Here is an 18,469-nt window from a genome sequence, read left to right as displayed (position 1 = left end):
AGTTTGGAAAATGATTGCGAAGCAGGTGCTCGGGCGTTTTGCCAAACCCGGTTACGGCAACGAGCGGATGCGAAACAACACGGTGGAAACGTAATCGGACGACTAACTGGTAATGTTTCAGTTCCCTGCCAGACGGCAAACCAAATCTGTGTGCACCCTGATTACAAATTGGACGAAGGATACACACACTTCAGCTGGACACGACACGGAATGCACCTGTACAGGGTTGTTACGGGAGAGTCGAAAAAAAATCCGCGCCAAATCCGCGCCGACCTAAAATCCGAAACCGCGCGAAATCCACACCATATAAAAAAATATCGCGACCAACATTTAAGAAATTTTATTTTTCAATGAAGAAAAACTAATTCAGAAAGTATTTGATTAAAGAACTTGTTTTATGTTTAAAAGCTCCAAAAGAATGAAAGCAATAAATCCATTTAAAAAAAATCCTCAAGAGACGGTCAAGGCAAGGGTGGTCATGAAAAAAAATCTTCAAAATAGAAAATACAATATTTAAAAACCTAAAAATTTAACTTCAAAAATATAACCTCAAAATAAAACCCAAATCTAAAATAATAATATGATAAAATTTTAAATTTCGAAAGTCTAAATATTCAAAATCTAAGAATTTTGATACAGTTTGTAATCCAAAATCCTCGCTAAAATTTCACTCCGAAAGAAATTTAATTTCCGATAATTAAAATAATGTCTTCTCATAATTTCAATTCTCTAAAATACATCAAGAATTTAGAATTTAAGAACTAAGAATATTCATTTAAAATTTAAGAATTTGGAATTTAAGAATTTAAGAATTTGAATTTAAGAATTTAAGAATTTAAGAATTTATTTAAAATTTAAAATTTAAAATTTAAGAATTTAAGAATTTAAGAATTTAAGAATTTAAGAATTTAAGAATTTAAGAATTTAAGAATTTAAGAATTTAAGAATTTAAGAATTTAAGAATTTAAGAATTTAAGAATTTAAGAATTTAAGAATTTAAGAATTTAAGAATTTAAGAATTTAAGAATTTAAGAATTTAAGAATTTAAGAATTTAAGAATTTAAGAATTTAAGAATTTAAGAATTTTTAAGAATTTAAGAATTTAAGAATTTAAGAATTTAAGAATTTAAGAATTAAGAATTTAAGAATTTAAGAATTTAAGAATTTAAGAATTTAAGAATTTAAGAATTTAAGAATTTAAGAATTTAAGAATTTAAGAATTTAAGAATTTAAGAATTTAAGAATTTAAGAATTTAAGAATTTAAGAATTTAAGAATTTAAGAATTTAAGAATTTAAGAATTTAAGAATTTAAGAATTTAAGAATTTAAGAATTTAAGAATTTAAATTTAAGAATTTAAGAATTTAAGAATTTAAGAATTTAAGAATTTAAGAATTTAAGAATTTAAGAATTTAAGAATTTAAGAATTTAAGAATTTTTAAGAATTTAAGAATTTAAGAATTTAAGAATTTAAGAATTTAAGAATTTAAGAATTTAAGAATTTTTAAGAATTTAAGAATTTAAGAATTTAAGAATTTAAGAATTTAAGAATTTAAGAATTTAAGAATTTAAGAATTTAAGAATTTAAGAATTTAAGAATTTAAGAATTTAAGAATTTAAGAATTTAAGAATTTTTAAGAATTTAAGAATTTAAGAATTTAAGAATTTAAGAATTTAAGAATTTAAGAATTTAAGAATTTAAGAATTTAAGAATTTAAGAATTTAAGAATTTAAGAATTTAAGAATTTAAGAATTTAAGAATTTAAGAATTTAAGAATTTATGAATTTAAGAATTTAGGAATTTATAAGCTTAAGAATACTAAAATTATTTTAGATTTGATTTTTTTAATTCTTCAAATTTTTGATTACCCAAGTTTTTGGTATTTTGAATTTCAGATTGCTAATATTTTGAATTTCGAAATTTCAGACTTTTGAAATTACGATTTTAGAAATTTCGAAAAAAAATTAATATGTATTTTGTTTTTTTTTTGTTAGAATAAAAACTATTTAAACAATTTTTTTCAAATTTTTGAATTTCTGAAGCTTTGAATTTGGAATGTTCTGATCTTTTTATTTTCGCCAAGAATGTTCAAATTTAGAAAAAAAATATTTCTACCAATTAAATTCCATTCCAAAATTCGAAAGTGGAGGCTAGCTTCTGTTACGTCCAATCAAGCTCATATTTGGCGCCCACCAGAACAAGCCCCAATAATAGTTTTGTTACACATTATAATGTCTATATCTTCGGGAAAAGTTTGTAATATTTGATTTGCAAAATTAAAAATTGAATAAATCCAGTATAAAATTAAAAATAAATAAGGTTAAAAATCATTACTCAAAACTCAAAAGAAATTAAATATTCAGAGCCGGAGATGTTAAGAAATGACAAGAAACATATAAAAAATAATTTCTACTTAATCTTCATTTTTCGACGTTTCGTACTAAGAAAATACAAACAAACATTTTCAGAAGAAAATTCAATTAAGAAAAATTATGAAATTCTTGCACTCAAAGGAAAAAACAAATTATCGTAATTCCTGATAATATTTTTCTTAATAACTTGAAAGTAATTCTATCTCTCTCAATTAATTTATTTATCAAAATTGCCATCCGCGCGAAATCCGCGCCTGAGCAAAATTAGCCAGCAAATCCGCGCCAGATCCGCGCTATCCGCGCGAAACGCGCCATCCGCGCGATCCGCGCCGTCCGTAACAACCCTGCCTGTAAGAATTCTCCGTGGTCAATTTGTGCGGGGTGGAGATGTGGAATGGAACGTTCATGATCTGAATTGCGGTCAACAGCAACATATTCTGGTGGAAGCAGCACTTCGACGAGCACCTGAACGGCCCAGAGGCGGAGTACCAGGGCGACGGGGGAAACGACGTCAGCGGTATGGTGGACGGCGAGGACGAGCCAGCACCCACGATGAGGGAGGTTAAGGATGCCATCAAGAAGCTGAAGAACAACAAAGCAGCGGGTAAGGATGGTATCGGTGCTGAACTCATCAAGATGGGCCCGGACAAGCTGGCGGCCTGTCTACACCGGCTGATTGTCAAGGTCTGGGACACAGAACAGCTACCGGAGGAGTGGAAAGAGGAGTAATATGCCCGATTTACAAGAAGGGGACAAGTTGGAATGTGAGAACTATCGAGCCATCACTATTCTCAACGCGGCCTACAAAGTGCTGTCTCAGATCATTTTCTGTCGTCTGTCGGAGCGAGCAAAGGATTTCGTTGGTACGTACCAAGCCGGTTTTGTGGAGGAAATCGACGACGGACCAAATCTTTTGCTGCGCCAAATCCTCCAAAATGTCGCGAGTACCAGATCCCGACGCACCACCTGTTCATCGATTTCAAAGCCGCGTACGACTCGGTCGATCGCGAAGAGCTATGGAAGATCATGTACGAGAACGGCTTTCCCGGGAAGCTGATCAGACTGGTGAAATCGACGATGGACGGGGCACGGTGCAGCGTGAAGATTTCGGGAGCGATGTCCGACCCGATCGAATCGCGCAAGGGACTGCGACAAGGCGACGGTATCTCCGGCCTCTGTTTCAACATTGGGCTTGAAGTGTGCTTCAACATGAGGCGGGCGGGCTTCAACATGCGGGGCACGATCATTAACCGGTCCAACCAGTTCATCTGCTATGCCGACGACATGGACATTGTCGGCAGAACGTTCGAGGATGTGGCCAGGCGGTACACCGAATTGAAGCGGGAAGCGGATAAGGTTGGATTGAAGGTGAATGTTGCGAAGACGAAGTATCTGCTGGCAGGAGGAACCGAGTCCCTTAGGACTCGCATAGGACCGAGCGTGACGATCGACGGCGACGAGTTCGAGGTTGTGGAGGAGTTTGTGTACCTCGGATCGTTGGTTACGTCGGACAACAACTGCAGCAGAGAAATTCGGAGGCGCATCATCACCGGTAGTCGTGCCTACTACGGACTCCACAAAACCTTACGGTCTGGTCACCTTTCCCGGCGTACAAAGTGCACCATGTACGAAACGCTGATAAGACCCGTCGTCCTCTACGGGCACGAGACGTGGACGATGCTCGAGGAGGACCTGCAAGCGCTTGAAGTTTTCGAGCGACGAGTGCTTAGGACGATCTTTGGCGGCGTGCGTGAGAACACTGTATGGAGGAGAAGGATGAACCACGAGCTGGCGCAACTCTACGGCATGCCAAGTATTCGGAAGGTCGCCAAGGCTGGCTGAATCCGGTGGGCCGGACACGTCGCAAGAATGCCGGACGCGCTGGATGCGCGCCAACCGAACCAGACTATCAATCCGGTGAAGTTGGTGTTTAATTCGGAGCCGGTTGGAACGCGGCGGAGGGGGGCGCAACGTGCAAGGTGGTTGAACCAGGTGGAGGAAGATCTGGAAAGTGTGGGAGTTCCGCAGCGGAATTGGAGAGTAGCAGCCCAGGACCGAGTTAGATGGCAACGCATCTGGAGACAGCTCATGACCCGGAGGTTGTACGAGCAGTAAAAGTAAAGTAAAGTAAGTAAGCAACATATTCTGGTATTTCCCCTGACGCTGTGGACACATATCCGCTGGGGCGATACGGCCCGGTAGAACGAACGATGGATTGGTGATGGATTTTGTTACCTAAAAAGTGAAAAATTATTATTTCGTGAGTGCTATTACCAAATCGTCCAAATGGCACTCTTCGGGACCGCTGTTTCGTCCAGAAGCTTACATTCCTCCAGAGTTTCCTGAAGGAGTTTTGTTCTATGAATCGTTGCTGATCAGAATCTGAATCTGATTCTAGAGACGGCTTTGGTCCAGATTGTTTACATTGTTTGCGAAGAGACAATTGCTGATTTTTAGCTGGGGGTTGGTAAAACTTTTCCCTCAACCCGATTTAATACCGTTAAAGTTAATCTTGGTTCCTCTTTGATCCGGAAAGATTCTTTTCCTGCCAGAATTGTGCTAGTAAACGACACCGGGAAGGATGACCCACTAGTGCTGCTAAAGATGGCCTTCAGTAAGCCAGTAATGTTTTGTTTATGATTGGATATCTAACATTTTCTCCAACCCTACAGCGGAACTTTGTTTTGCTTTCAAATGTGCTGATTTTTTGTCTCTATACATTTAACTTGAGAAAATCATGTTAAAATGTTAACTACTATCATAATTGATCACAAATTACTTGCAATTACAGTAAAAGTTGACATTCGTCTACAAAACACTCCCGAACGATCATCCGCAATCGTCAACAATAAAGAACTGTCATTGTCGAGAACAAACAACAGTTCAAATTAAATTTAAGTGTAATTGATATTTACGTACAGCATATTTTACATTAAATGGTAATTTACATGCTTTTCAAGTTTCAAAATTTATCGTTTGTCAGAAGCAAAAACATCATTTACATGAGAAGCAACGATAACATCGGATCTCATTTTACATGAAGGCCCTTTAAATGCAATTTAACGGTTTACATTGCATTTCAAATTTACATTGAGCATGTTTACGTTAAAAACAAGATTTCAGTGTCCGGTAAATTTACATTTTTTTTTCTGTGTGTGTACGCATTTCTATGTATTTTATGATTGATGATTCTGAAAAAAAAAAATAATGGTTCATTAAGATTTTATCCGTCGTAAGCACGAGTTTTCTAATAAGAATCACATTAGATAAATTAATGTGCAAAAATAAACCCATACTTACTTGGATTAATCAACATTTTGTTAAATTTGCCCGGGCTGCTCTATCCGTGAAGAATCGGCCCGCATTTCCCTTCTATTGCCCTCTCGTTCCATCAAACATTCTTATAACGTGTTTAACTCACTCGCATTAGAGGTCCTCATGGCGAAGGTCGTCCTCTTGCTCTTCATAGTTTATCACCTGCAAAGAAATCATCAACAAACCTACTCACCAATTCCACCTCTCCAGTTACACTTTGATTTGCCACTTCAACATTAGCCAAATAGTGTAATTTTCACCTTTCACATCCTCTCACTTCATAATTAAAGTACGGTATGCTGATCGGATTTGGTCAGCGAACGACTGGACAACGCGTACCATAGGTACTACAAGTACCGTAGGTATAAAATAGACCCACCAAGTGGTCCTTTAGCCTCTTGTTCAGTAACTCCGATACCCTGGCCTCCCCGCGGCGCTGGCCGGGATACTAGTAACCATTGGAGAGATCGGGTAACCAACCCCGGTGGGAACTTTGGTAGTATGCTGACAGGGTAAGGGGGGCTCCACCCTCTTCGGAGGGTGTATCTGTACCGTTAGGCTTCGAGACAAAAGCCCCCGTTACGGTGTCGAGAGAAAACCGCAGCTGGGTCCCGGAAGCTGGAAGGTGGCAGCCCCACCCCGAGACTAGGTATTCGCAGCCCTGGTTAGGCCACAGAGTAAGACAGAGTCACTACTGCCATTCGATTTTTGGTTCCACTTTGTGGTACATCGCAGGTACATCGCACGCCTGCTACCAGCAAACCTTATGGAGCCAAAAAATAAAATGACATTTCTTCGGACTGCTCGCTCTGTGTTACTCTGTGGTTAGGCGGCATACCGAAGCGAAACACCAACTCAGAAAAACAAAAGAAGAAATTCAGGACGGATAAATCGGCATCAGACCAGGCGATGTAAAAAGGACAACGATTGGAAACTCGGTACTTGGAACGTTCGAACTCTCCAAGATCCTGCACGTGCTGGCCTTCTTGCCCGGGAGCTGCACAAGCTGAACGTGCATGTGGCCGCCATCCAGGAAGTTCGATGGCCCGGTCATGGAGAGCGAGAATTCACGGCGGTGGACCCCATCGCCAACACCTCTTTCAAGTACCACATCTACTACAGTGGCGGCGAAAAGGCGATGCACGGAGTCGGTTTCGTAGTGATTGGGGATCAGAAGAACCGAGTCATCAAGTGGAAGGTGGTGAATGACCGGATCTGCGTGTTGAGAATAAAGGGCAAATTCTTCAACTACAGCCTGATCAACATCTACGCGCCGACGAACGACAAGCCCGATGACGATAAAGATGCTTTCTACGAGCGTCTCGACAAGACCTATGGAGAGTGCCCAAGACACGACGTGAAGATAGTCATTGGAGACGCAAACGCGCAGGTCGGAAGAGAAGCCTTCTTCCATCCTGTCATCGGCAAGGAGAGCCTTCATCCTCGCACGAATGACTACGGCCTACGTTTAGTCAATTTCGCCGCAGCCAGAGGAATGGCTATCTGTAGCACCTTCTTTGCGCGCATGAATATTCGGAAGCACACCTGGCGCCACCCGAATGGCGAATCGTGCACACAAATCGATCACGTTTTGGTGGATGGTCGACACTTCTCGGACGTGATGGACGTCCGATCGTACAGAGGACCGAACATCGACTCTGATCACTTCCTGGTAGCGTGCAAGATCCGAGCTAGGCTGTCGAACGTGTTGACCCCGCGTACTGCGAGGATAGCGCGGTTGAACGTCCAGCGCCTCGCGAGCAGCGACGTTGCTGCAGAGTACAGTCGGAAGCTCGACGAGCGGATCAACGAGGACGCGCCTACGGGTAACCTGGACGAGCAATGGGGAGCCCTCCAGAGCATCGTCAACACAACGGCTACCGAAGTGATCGGCACGACCAGAGGACGCAAACCCAAAGGGTGGTTCGATGCGGAGTGCCAGCGAGTGACGGACGAGAAGAACGAGGCCAGGAAACGTATGCTGGTTAAGGGTACGCGCCGAAACTGTGAGCGATACAGTGAGCTGCGACGAGCTGAGAAACGAACCCATCGCCGAAAAGAACGGGAGTACGACGAGAGAGTACTTGCCGAAGCTCAAGCACAGTACAACGCGAACGATAAGCGGAGGTTTTATGCAACTGTCAACGGTGTAAGAAAGAAAGCGACGCCTTCCCCTGTTATGTGCAACGACAGGGAAGGTAACCTGTTGACAGATAAGACAGCGGTAGCGGCCAGGTGGAAGGAGCACTTCCAACAGCTGTTGAACGGTGAGACACGAGAGGGAATCGTCGAGGACAGGATGAACGTTGAGGATGATGGAATAGCTGTGGACCCGCCTACGTTGGAGGACGTGGAAAAAGCCGTAAAGGAGCTCAAGAACGCGAAATCCGCGGGAAAGGACGGACTTCCGGCCGAACTTTTCAAGCACGGGAGCGCGCGGATGATCGAGATTCTGCATCAAATCGTCCAGCGAATTTGGTGCGAAGAACAGCTTCCGACCGACTGGTTAGACGGGCTCATCACCCCAATCTACAAGAAAGGGCAAAGACTCGATTGTGCCAACTATCGAGGCATCACAATCCTCAACTCAGCGTACAAAGTACTATCCCGAATCCTGTGGAGCAAGCTGAGACCGTTGACCGAGACCTTTGTCGGTGAATACCAGTGCGGTTTTCGGGCGGGTCGGTCAACGACGGACCAGATGTTCACTCTGCGACAAATCCTCGACAAGTTCCGGGAGTACAACCTGCAAACACACCATTTGTTCATCGACTTCAAGGCGGCGTACGATTCAGTCAAAAGAAACGAACTTTGGAAAATTATGCTAGAACACGGCTTTCCGGCGAAGCTAATTAGACTGATTCGTGCAACGCTCGACGGAGCAAAATCAAGCGTGCGAATAGCTAACGAGACATGTGAAGCTTTCGTTACGTTGGATGGATTGAAGCAGGGCGATGCTCTCTCGAACTTACTGTTCATCATAGCGTTGGAAGGTGCTGCTCGAAGGGCAGGCGTGCAAAGAAACGGAACACTCATCACTAAATCGCACATGCTACTTGGATACGCTGACGACATCGACATCATTGGTATTGATCGTCGTTCAGTGGAGGAGGCGTTCGTCCCTTTCAAGCGGGAGGCTGCGAAGATCGGACTGACCATCAACACTGCCAAGACCAAGTATCTGGTTGCTGGCAGAGCGCGTGGCAGCGCAGGTGATGGTGTTTCGGAGGTGGAAATAGATGGAGAAAGATATGAGGTGGTGGATGAGTTTGTATATCTTGGTACACTTGTGACGTGCGACAACGATGTGAGCTGCGAAGTGAAACGGCGGATTAGTGCTGCAAACAGGGCCTTCTACGGTCTTCGTAGCCAGCTAAGGTCCCGCAGCCTAAGGACGCCTACGAAAATCACGCTGTAGCTCTTTACGGTCACGAGTCGTGGACGCTAAAGGAGGCTGACCAGAGAGCACTTGGGGTCTTCGAGCAGAGAATCCTGCGTTCTATCTTCGGCGGCAAGCAAGTAGGAGACCGGTGGCGCAGGCGCATGAACTTCGAGCTGTACCAAGACTACAAACATGCTGATATCGTAAAAGTCATCAAGCACGACAGGCTAAAGTGGGCTGGACATGTAGCCAGAATGTCGGACGAGCGGGCGGCTAAAACGATATTCAGCAGCGAACCTGGACGGGGTCGTCGGCTTCGTGGAAGGCCTCGTACGCGTTGGCTGTGTGCAGTCGACGAAGATGCAATAGCGGCCAACATTGTGGGCGACTGGAGACGAGCGGCCCAAGATCGAGCATCCTGGAAATCTTCGATTAGTTCAGCGTTGGGTCGATAGACCTGTTGCTGATAAAGTAAAGTAAAGTAAGTATGCTGATCGGAAGGAACGCGGTCAAGAAATGTTGCGTGTTCTTTTCGTGACCCCCCCAAGAAAAGTTGACAGTTCGGTATGAGCGCGATTGACAGTGTGCGCGCTTGAGGTTCTTTCGAAGAAAAAATAAAAAGATTAAAAATATTCAAAACTTAAAATTAAATAGATTAAAAATGTTTATTCAAAAACTTTTAACAACAATTATAAACAAAATTAAGAAATCAATAAATAAAAGCAAATTTAGAAATTCTTATATTCTAAGACAAGAAAAACTGAAATTAAAAAAATATGTAATTATGAAATAAACGAACGAAGTTGACTTTATAGCTGTCGGCCACCATTGCTAGTACCAACCACTAGTGTCTTCCTTTTTATCTACAAGGACTTCGCCGCCCTGGGCTCCTAAGTGTATGAAAGTATGGCACGGAGCGACGGCGCCGAATACCCATATTTACACAAAGAATTTTAGAGCGCCCGCCGCGGGATTCGAACCGGCGACCTCTGGATTGGAGTCCAGTGCGCGGTCCGATTGATCCACACGGGCGGGACAATTATGAAATAAGGAAATTAAAAAATTAGGAAATTAGGAAACCAGGGAATTAGGAAATTTGGAAATTATGATAATAGCAAATTAGTAAAATAAAGAAAATTAGGAAATTATGAAACAAGGAAATTAAGAAATTAGGAAATTAGAAAATTAATATGTGAGGAAATTAGAATGTTAGGAAGTTAGGAAATTAGGAAATGTGGAAATTAGGAAATATGGAAATGAGGAAATTAGGAAATAAGGAAGTTAGGAAATTTGGAAATTAGGAAATAATGAAATTTTTAAAATTAGGAAACTAGGAAGTTAGGATATTAGGAAATAAGGAAATTAGGATATATGGCTGGTACAAAAGTTTATTTATTTTTGAATTCTTAAATTCTTAATTTTTTAAATTTCTTTATTCTTAAATTTTCAATCCAGATTTTTTAATTTTGGAAGAAATAGAGTGTTAGATTTTTATAATTTCGAGGTTTCCGTAAATTTGTATTTACGAATTTCTATATTTCCGATTTTTAAAACTTTTGGAATTTCGACTTGTACATTCGTTGCGAATTTTAACATTTTTGATCTATTGAGTTTATAAAAACGTAAAAAATTCAAATTATTATTCAATTCTGCATATTTTTAATTTTGATTCTCCAAATTTCAGATTTTTGTTGAAATTTTCTTAATCATTTAAAAAAAATGTTATTTAAAATTTCTGGAATGTTTGTTTTTTTCATATTTTTGAATTTGTTGTTTGGTTGGATTTCAAAATTTCAGATTATTATTGTATTTTCAGTAAGAACATAGATATTTGTATGATTATTGTCAAGTTTCATTTCACTCTGATTTACTTCATTTTGGTCCCGCGAGTGTGGGTAAATCGGACAGTGCAGGGGACTCATAATCCAGAGGTAGCTGGTTGATACTAGCAATAAATTGTTGGTGACACGATGGCCGACATCTATAAAGACAACTTCTTTTTTTACTCCATTTTGACCAAAAAACTAAATCTGTCCTTTTAGTTTCAATATTCTGCTTTTTGAGATTCGGCGGGAATTTTAAATATTATTATATCCAATTCAAAATTATCAAAACGTTTGTAATTATCAGTCGCATTCAAAAAGAAAAATTACAATTCTTTGATTTTTCATCAAAACATATTAACAGTCGAGCACGTTCATTCGAGTTCGGGAAATCTGTTAGCTTTTTGCCTTTAGCATTTTCAACAAACAGGTTATTAAATTAATACTGAATTTTGGTTGATTTAACTGAAAATTGGCAGTGACAAGTACGTTTATGTTAAAATTTACGAAAGTAAAATCAACAATTTTATTTGTTAAAAATTCTGGGCACAATCTCTCCGTGTACATGGTTAAAACTGCTGTCCCAATTTGCCCCATGTGTCCCGATTCACCCCAGTTGACGGTACTGTTTGAAACTTTTAAAAAATAAATATAAAATAAAGCACATTTTTTCTGAAATTAACACTGTATTATTAAATGTTGTTTATTCTTGCCATCAAAGGTTTCTTTTCCAATTAAAAGTAAAACACTTTTACCGATGCAACGATTTTGTTCCATAAATGCTGACTGAAATGTCAAATTCGAAATAAATTCCTTCAGATGCAAACCGCCACGGCAATTAGCCATTGGCTCGCCGCGGCGATTGAGGGGCGAATGATATTGAAACATTTCAGCGATCAGTTTGAACCGCCCAGGGCGATGCGCCCATGGAACGCCAAGGCAGATGGAGGGCGGACGAAATTGAAAAATTTCAAATGTCAAATTTCAACCGCCCTCGGTCCGCCAGGGCGGTTCTAGGGCGGACCACATGATCAGTAACGACCGCCGATACGTAACGTCCGCACTGAGTTAAGCTATTCTGGCAGTTTGCTTGCCCAGTGAAAATTTTGGCTCGAGCTTCGAGTCGACCTGGTTCGAGATCGAGCCTGAATCGAGTCGAGGCTAGAGCGTCCAATTTCCCGGGGTTACAAAATTCCCGGAAAACGGGAAATTTTCAACAAATTTCCCGGGAAATCCCGGGAATTCCCGGGAAATTTGAAATCCATCGAAAATTTTTCTGATCCTGCTTTTGATTAATATTTTGCAACAAAATTGTTTAGAATAGCAACTATAATGGTCAAAATAAGTGTTAGGTTCAATTAATGCCTTGGCTGCTTGTAAAAAAACATACAACTTCAAGAAAATTTATAAATTTTCTAAATATATAAGCTTTCTTTCAATTCGTTCAAAACATAAAAAAATAATGATTAGTATTTTGTTTTGATAAGAAGTACCTCGGTATTATTTTTAATCACAGTGTTTGGAATGTGAGTAAAATGAATCCATGCTCCAAAACTATAAAATTGCTTTTGAATACGTCTCTGTGACCAGTTTGAGAGAATATGATAAAGAATAATATTGATAATATAGTTGAAATGAAAAAAGTCATGCAGCAAATATGTTTTTCATGGCAAATATTTTATCCAGAACAAATCTTACTGCTTTGAGCTCATAAATAAATAGATAAGCATTGAATTGTATCAGACCGAGTGTCCGAGCGGGATAACTGTGATATTATGCACTGGAAAGATAACACTTGCTTATTGATTTTAACTGCTTTTATTTATTACATTGACACGAGTACTGACTGACACAAGCACAAGCACAAACCCAAGCACAAGACTATTGGCTGCTCAACTGACAACAGAGCACAAGCATAAGGAACACTGACTAATGACTGCACAATACAAAAAAAAGACCCCCCCGTCAGTACACTACAACACAAGAAGCACAAGCATAAGAAGGCCCCCGACTGAACAAGCTCAGGCCGTTAAATACTAAGATCACTGAACTGTGATCTACCAGTGCCCTAGGTCGTGGTCGAAAAATGTTATACAAAACATCAGGTGTCAAGCGTTACCGCTACCTGAATGTTTTGTATAACACACCGCGTGTGCTAGACTAGTTACCGTTGTCGTGAGCTTGACATTGTTCATGACAAACAATAACTGTAGTCTATGTATAGTAGGTAAGCGACTTAGGGTCGCTACATCTCCCCTTCCTTAACAGCTTGAAATTAATCTTGAAGAGATTGATTTCAAGTAGATAGTTGTAAGTTTTTGGTAAAATATTATAATTTTTTCTAACTTTACGTTGGTCCTTGCTACCTCAGGGATGTCTTCTTGGATGTCTTCCGTCTCTCGTTATGACTCTGGGGTGTCTTCGGGGATGTCTTCTGTCTCGCGATATGACTCTGGGGTGTCTTCGGGGATAATCACGGTTGTCCTGGCTGCTTCGATGATGTACGTCTGGGCTGTGTTGACGATATTGACTCTGTTGTTCCAACCGTTGACTTTAAGTGTTCAATCTGTTGTTGATGCCATCTCTTGTTAAACTTTTCGTATCTCGTTGGCTTGATACGGTATGATTGAACTTCCATTAGTTCGTTTGATCAATTCTGTCAAGGCAAACACTGCCAAAAATCTGTTCAGGCAACCATTGCCGAAATAAATGCAGTCTAAGTTCATTACTTAGCCGCTAATAACACTTCGGTTATTAATGAATAAGGCGCAATCTAGGAGCATCATCTCCCAGTCGCCGTCTTTAAATTCGTATGTTGATACCGTATATATTTGTCTTTCCAACGAGGTTCCATCGATCTCTCCTCTTGCCATTCTCATCAATAGAACACCATACAACATTGAGTAACATTGAAGATCGCCAATTTTCATCATCTGGAGTAACGCCAAGGACCCTTCGTTGTCCTATCTTGAAGATGTATCGGACCGTGTGTCCGAGCGGGATAACTGTGATATTATGCACTGGAAAGATAACACTTGCTTATTGATTTTAACTGCTTTTATTTATTACATTGACACGAGTACTGACTGACACAAGCACAAGCACAAACCCAAGCACAAGACTATTGGCTGCTCAACTGACAACAGAGCACAAGCATAAGGAACACTGACTAATGACTGCACAATACAAAAAAAGACCCCGACTGAACAAGCTCAGGCCGTTAAATACTAAGAAGATGTATCGGACCGTGTGTCCGAGCGGGATAACTGTGATATTATGCACTGGAAAGATAACACTTGCTTATTGATTTTAACTGCTTTTATTTATTACATTGACACGAGTACTGACTGACACAAGCACAAGCACAAACCCAAGCACAAGACTATTGGCTGCTCAACTGACAACAGAGCACAAGCATAAGGAACACTGACTAATGACTGCACAATACAAAAAAAGACCCCGACTGAACAAGCTCAGGCCGTTAAATACTAAGATCACTGAACTGTGATCTACCAGTGCCCTAGGTCGTGGTCGAAAAATGTTATACAAAACATCAGGTGTCAAGCGTTACCGCTACCTGAATGTTTTGTATAACACACCGCGTGTGCTAGACTAGTTACCGTTGTCGTGAGCTTGACATTGTTCATGACAAACAATAACTGTAGTCTATTGGTACGTTCGTTTGATGGCTAGTTCCGCACTGAGTGCCGCACTCAGAGCTGTCAAAGTGTTTGTTTGAAGAAACTAGCGCTGGTGCCGCACGAGTTTTGCCTCCATCTTGGAACTGAAAGTGCGAGTGCCGCACTCGATTTTTTTCTAGTTTCGTGCGAGTTTCTCGCACACCAACAAACGATGTTTGTAAACATCGAAATCAGCTGTTCGTTGTTTTCGATTTGTTCGCGTGTGAATGGTGGAAAATTGGACAAATTGGATTGCGGTTATCGAAATTCGGGTAAGTATCTTTTTAATTATCATGGCTCCGGTTTTATTGACCTCGGAATCGGTTCCAGAAGGCTTCCCGAGCAAGAGGGAGTATGCTTCTTGGACTTCCGGATGGTTTTGCCGGTTCTATGAACATCCGGAAGGAGTTCCCTGCGCAAGAGGGATGATGATTTTTGGCCTCCCGGATGGGGTTTGTCGATTCCGTGGCCATTCTGAAGGTTTCCCTGCGTAAGAGTAACGATGCTTCATGACCTTCCGGAAGGGTTTTCCCGGTTCTGTAACCATCCGGAAGGAATTCCCTGCGCAAGAGGGATGATGTTTCTTGGCCTTCCGGATGATTTTTGCTGAGTCTGTCACCATCCGGAAGGAGTTCTTTGCGTAAAAGGGAGAAAGTGGCCATTAAGAGATTGGGTTGATTTTCCGGATGTTTGTTTTTTTTTTTGCAGGAAAAAGCTGTTATGTAAAATATAATATATCATTAAAATATTTTCCTGCTTTTTCTTCATGCACATCACCGTTTTACGGCACCTGTTGTGATTTAGATGCTTTGATGTCTCCCGATAACGACCAAGCAAGCAGCGGCGGACATTCCGACGGCGATGGACGCTACTAAACCCGTGGTGGAGATCGTTACCACAATAATCGGAGCGGTGGGAACGGCGTGGCGGGGTAAATAATCTCAAGGTTAACAACAGCCGATGCGGTGGCTACATAAATCGCGGCGGAAGGGGCCGGTGTGGAAACCCGCATCAGCAGCAACACCTTCAGCAGTAGCTGACTTCCCAGGTGAGAGTTTGGATGGGGCAGGTGATTATGTCACTAACTTTGGTACTTACATGTTTCAGGGTAAACTCTGACACCACACGAGTTCCCAGAAAATGATAGTAGTGGCGTTTCCGTCGATTAATGCGGGAGCAAAGGTCGCGCCTTCATCAAACGTCTGCTCCAGGTGGAGCAAAGGCGCGCATCTGCGGAGTCCTCATCCTCATCAGCTAGGTCGACGAAGCCGCGGAAGAGAACTTTGCGCATGCCTTCATCAACAACGCGCGGATGGGCGACTACGTATCAAGCGGATCGCGCGGGCTGCTGGAGCACACTCTCATCATAGATCACTGCACCGGAGACAAGTGGTACATGTTTAGGTGAGTCTCATTTTTTTACTTCGTTAGTAGGATTTTTTAAGTTTCTTTCGAAATTCCAGATTCTTCGAAAAAAACACAAACGTCTGCTCGAGGCCAAAGACCAGATGGCCAAGAAGGAGGCTACCGCCCGTGGTCAGGATGACGTTTACGACGGAATTCCTGGACGACGAAGGGTTTGATTTGTACCTGAATCGGAGGTATGAATGATCGCGATATCCTCCGCAACTTGCAGCGCAAGCTCAAATCGGTTATTCAACCGTCGCAAGCAGTACCCTTTGAAACTGGTGCTGACCCCGATTCGTGAGTTGGACAAGCAAATCTTTAAATATTCAAAGAAACGTCTTGTATGCACGAAACGGTGGACCTGTACAACATTCGCTTCCCCGTGCTGGAAGAGGCCGACCGTAGCTGGACTTGGGATGCGAGTGCCACCAGAAGAGTCGAATCGAGTGCTAATAATAAAATTGTGAAATAATTTGCTTTAAAATATATACTTCTGCGTAAAATGACCTGTTTTAAGTTATTCTTAACAAAATTAAATTTCACTGTTGAACAGCATTTTTCATTGTAAAATTTACAGGAGAAACTCGTTATTAAAGCACTGTTGAACGGCGTTTTATATCGAGCAATTCAACATTAAAATAACAGCGAAGTCCACTGTTTCCTATAAAAAAAAACTTCGTTGTGAATACGCTTAACCAACCCGCTGCGATTGCCATGCGGCGCGCCAGGTTCCAGATCAATTGATAATCACGGACATTCGCGGCGATTAACAACGAATCAGTGAATCAATAAGATTAGAAAAACAGTTCGTGTATTTTCTGAACTATATGGTGTAATGTTAGAGATCATTAAAAAAATTAAGAAAATAAACAAATCGACTGAATACTTAAAATATTTTGCTATAAGATAGTCGACTTTCCCGCCGTGGACATAGTCGGGTTGGACCAGCCAAACGTGGTCCCGGGACAAAGCAGTAGGATAAATGGAATGAACTTGTCTTATCTCAATTGAGCGAAGTGTTCCGTCCAGTACGTTTTCCATAGTACCTGATGATAATATGTACCATGCGTCGCTACAAATAAATCTATAATTTTAAAATTCAGGCAAAAATGCCAAGCATTGCAGGAACTACAATATATTAAAAAAAAATTAAGGAAATCCAAATAATTACAAATTCCAAAAACTCAAAAAAAACTATTTTACTCAATAACAAGATCCAAAATCCTATACATACTAAAACTTTTAAAATAAAAAAAAGATAATTGTTTGTAACTCTGAAATTTCGTATTGTTCAAAAATTCCTAATATTCATAAAATTTATGAAATTTCTAAAACCATTAACATTTCTGTAATTCTAAAGATATCAAGAAATTTTTCAAAATAATTCGATGCCAACATTTCAAAAAGCATCATGTACACACCATCCTTTTTGAGAAAAACGCATTTGAATGTTGAGCATCAATTTTCAATTCCCATTTTAATATAAAAGCAAAATACGATGTTCTAATGATAACAAACGATGAAAGAGGTGGTTTTATTGATACTTGATCATCCAAATTCAATAAAACATTATTTCCGTAATTTTATTTGAGAAAAACAAACATAACTTCTTTTGAAAATTATTCAAATTCGCAAGCCAATTAAAATTCCTGTACATATTAGGAAATAAATGATTTTTTTTAAATTCCTAAAATTCCTAGGCTTCCAAAAATTCAAGAAATTTTTAAAATTCTAAGATTCCAGAAATTCCTAAAATTCTCAAACTCTACAAATTTTCTTAAATTTTATAGGTTCTTAATATTCCCAAAAATTCCAAGCATTCAACATGATCTAAAAAATCCTGAAATTCTATTAACTCTTATATTCGTAACGTTCCAGAAATAATCAAAATTTAAAATTTCAGGTATTGTAAATAGAAAATAGAAAAATATTTGAAATTCTTAAAAAAAAACAATCATAAATTTGAAAAATTACAGAAATACCTGAAATAACATTAACTCTTAGAACTCATGAAATTCTTTTTAAAAAAATGCGTGATTTTATATTTTAATATTTATTTATTTAAAAAATAAAAATATCCAGCCTGATGTTTGGAATTTTAAGCAGTATTTTTTTTTTGGATAATAGAATTTAAGAGATTTCTGGAATCAAAGAACTTCAGAATATTATAGTTTTTTTTCTAATGGAGTTATTAATTAAAAAATCTGGAATTTTAGATTTTTTTTAAATATTTCTAGAATTTTAGGAGTTTTAAGAACTTTAAGATTTTTTTTTGGGAATCCAGAAATTTTAGGTTATTTAGGAATTTAAAAAATGTCTGTAAATTTAGAATTTCAGGAATTTCTTTACTCAAGTATTTTGTTGGATTGTTTTGAGGTATAGTTTTTGGAATTTTAGAGTTTTATGAATGATTAGAATTTAAAATCTTCAGTAATTGAAACCTTTTGGAAATTTAAAATGTTTTTGGATTTTTAAAATTAAAAAAAAAGT

The 18,469-nt window shown here is 39.8% G+C and overlaps 1 protein-coding gene across 1 annotated transcript; it reads left to right on the top strand.

Moving 5' to 3' along the window:
• Window positions 1-10: 10 nt before the first annotated feature.
• LOC119769062 lies at window positions 11-16,183 on the top strand. The gene is made up of 7 exons (XM_038260954.1): window positions 11-90; window positions 4,925-4,986; window positions 6,653-8,994; window positions 9,057-9,449; window positions 15,407-15,484; window positions 15,831-15,976; window positions 16,036-16,183. The coding sequence occupies exons 1-7, from the start codon at window positions 11-13 to the stop codon at window positions 16,181-16,183; spliced, it is 3,249 nt and encodes a 1,082-aa protein (XP_038116882.1).
• Window positions 16,184-18,469: the final 2,286 nt, after the last annotated feature.

The sequence above is a fragment of the Culex quinquefasciatus genome, chromosome 3, assembly GCF_015732765.1.
Source record: "Culex quinquefasciatus strain JHB chromosome 3, VPISU_Cqui_1.0_pri_paternal, whole genome shotgun sequence".
Lineage (NCBI taxonomy): Eukaryota > Metazoa > Arthropoda > Insecta > Diptera > Culicidae > Culex > Culex quinquefasciatus.
Note: the sequence above shows the minus strand (reverse complement) of the source record. Positions and strands in the feature narration are given on the sequence as shown.

Excerpts from the sequence above, each read along its gene's own strand:
- LOC119769062 (XM_038260954.1), top strand. The coding sequence starts at position 11 with ATGATTGCGAAGCAGGTGCTCGGGCGTTTTGCCAAACCCGGTTACGGC. Across the intron at positions 91-4,924 it reads CGAAACAACACGGTGGAAAC|AATTGTGCTAGTAAACGACA; the intron begins GTAATCGGACGA and ends TTTTCCTGCCAG. Across the intron at positions 15,977-16,035 it reads GACAAGTGGTACATGTTTAG|ATTCTTCGAAAAAAACACAA; the intron begins GTGAGTCTCATT and ends TCGAAATTCCAG.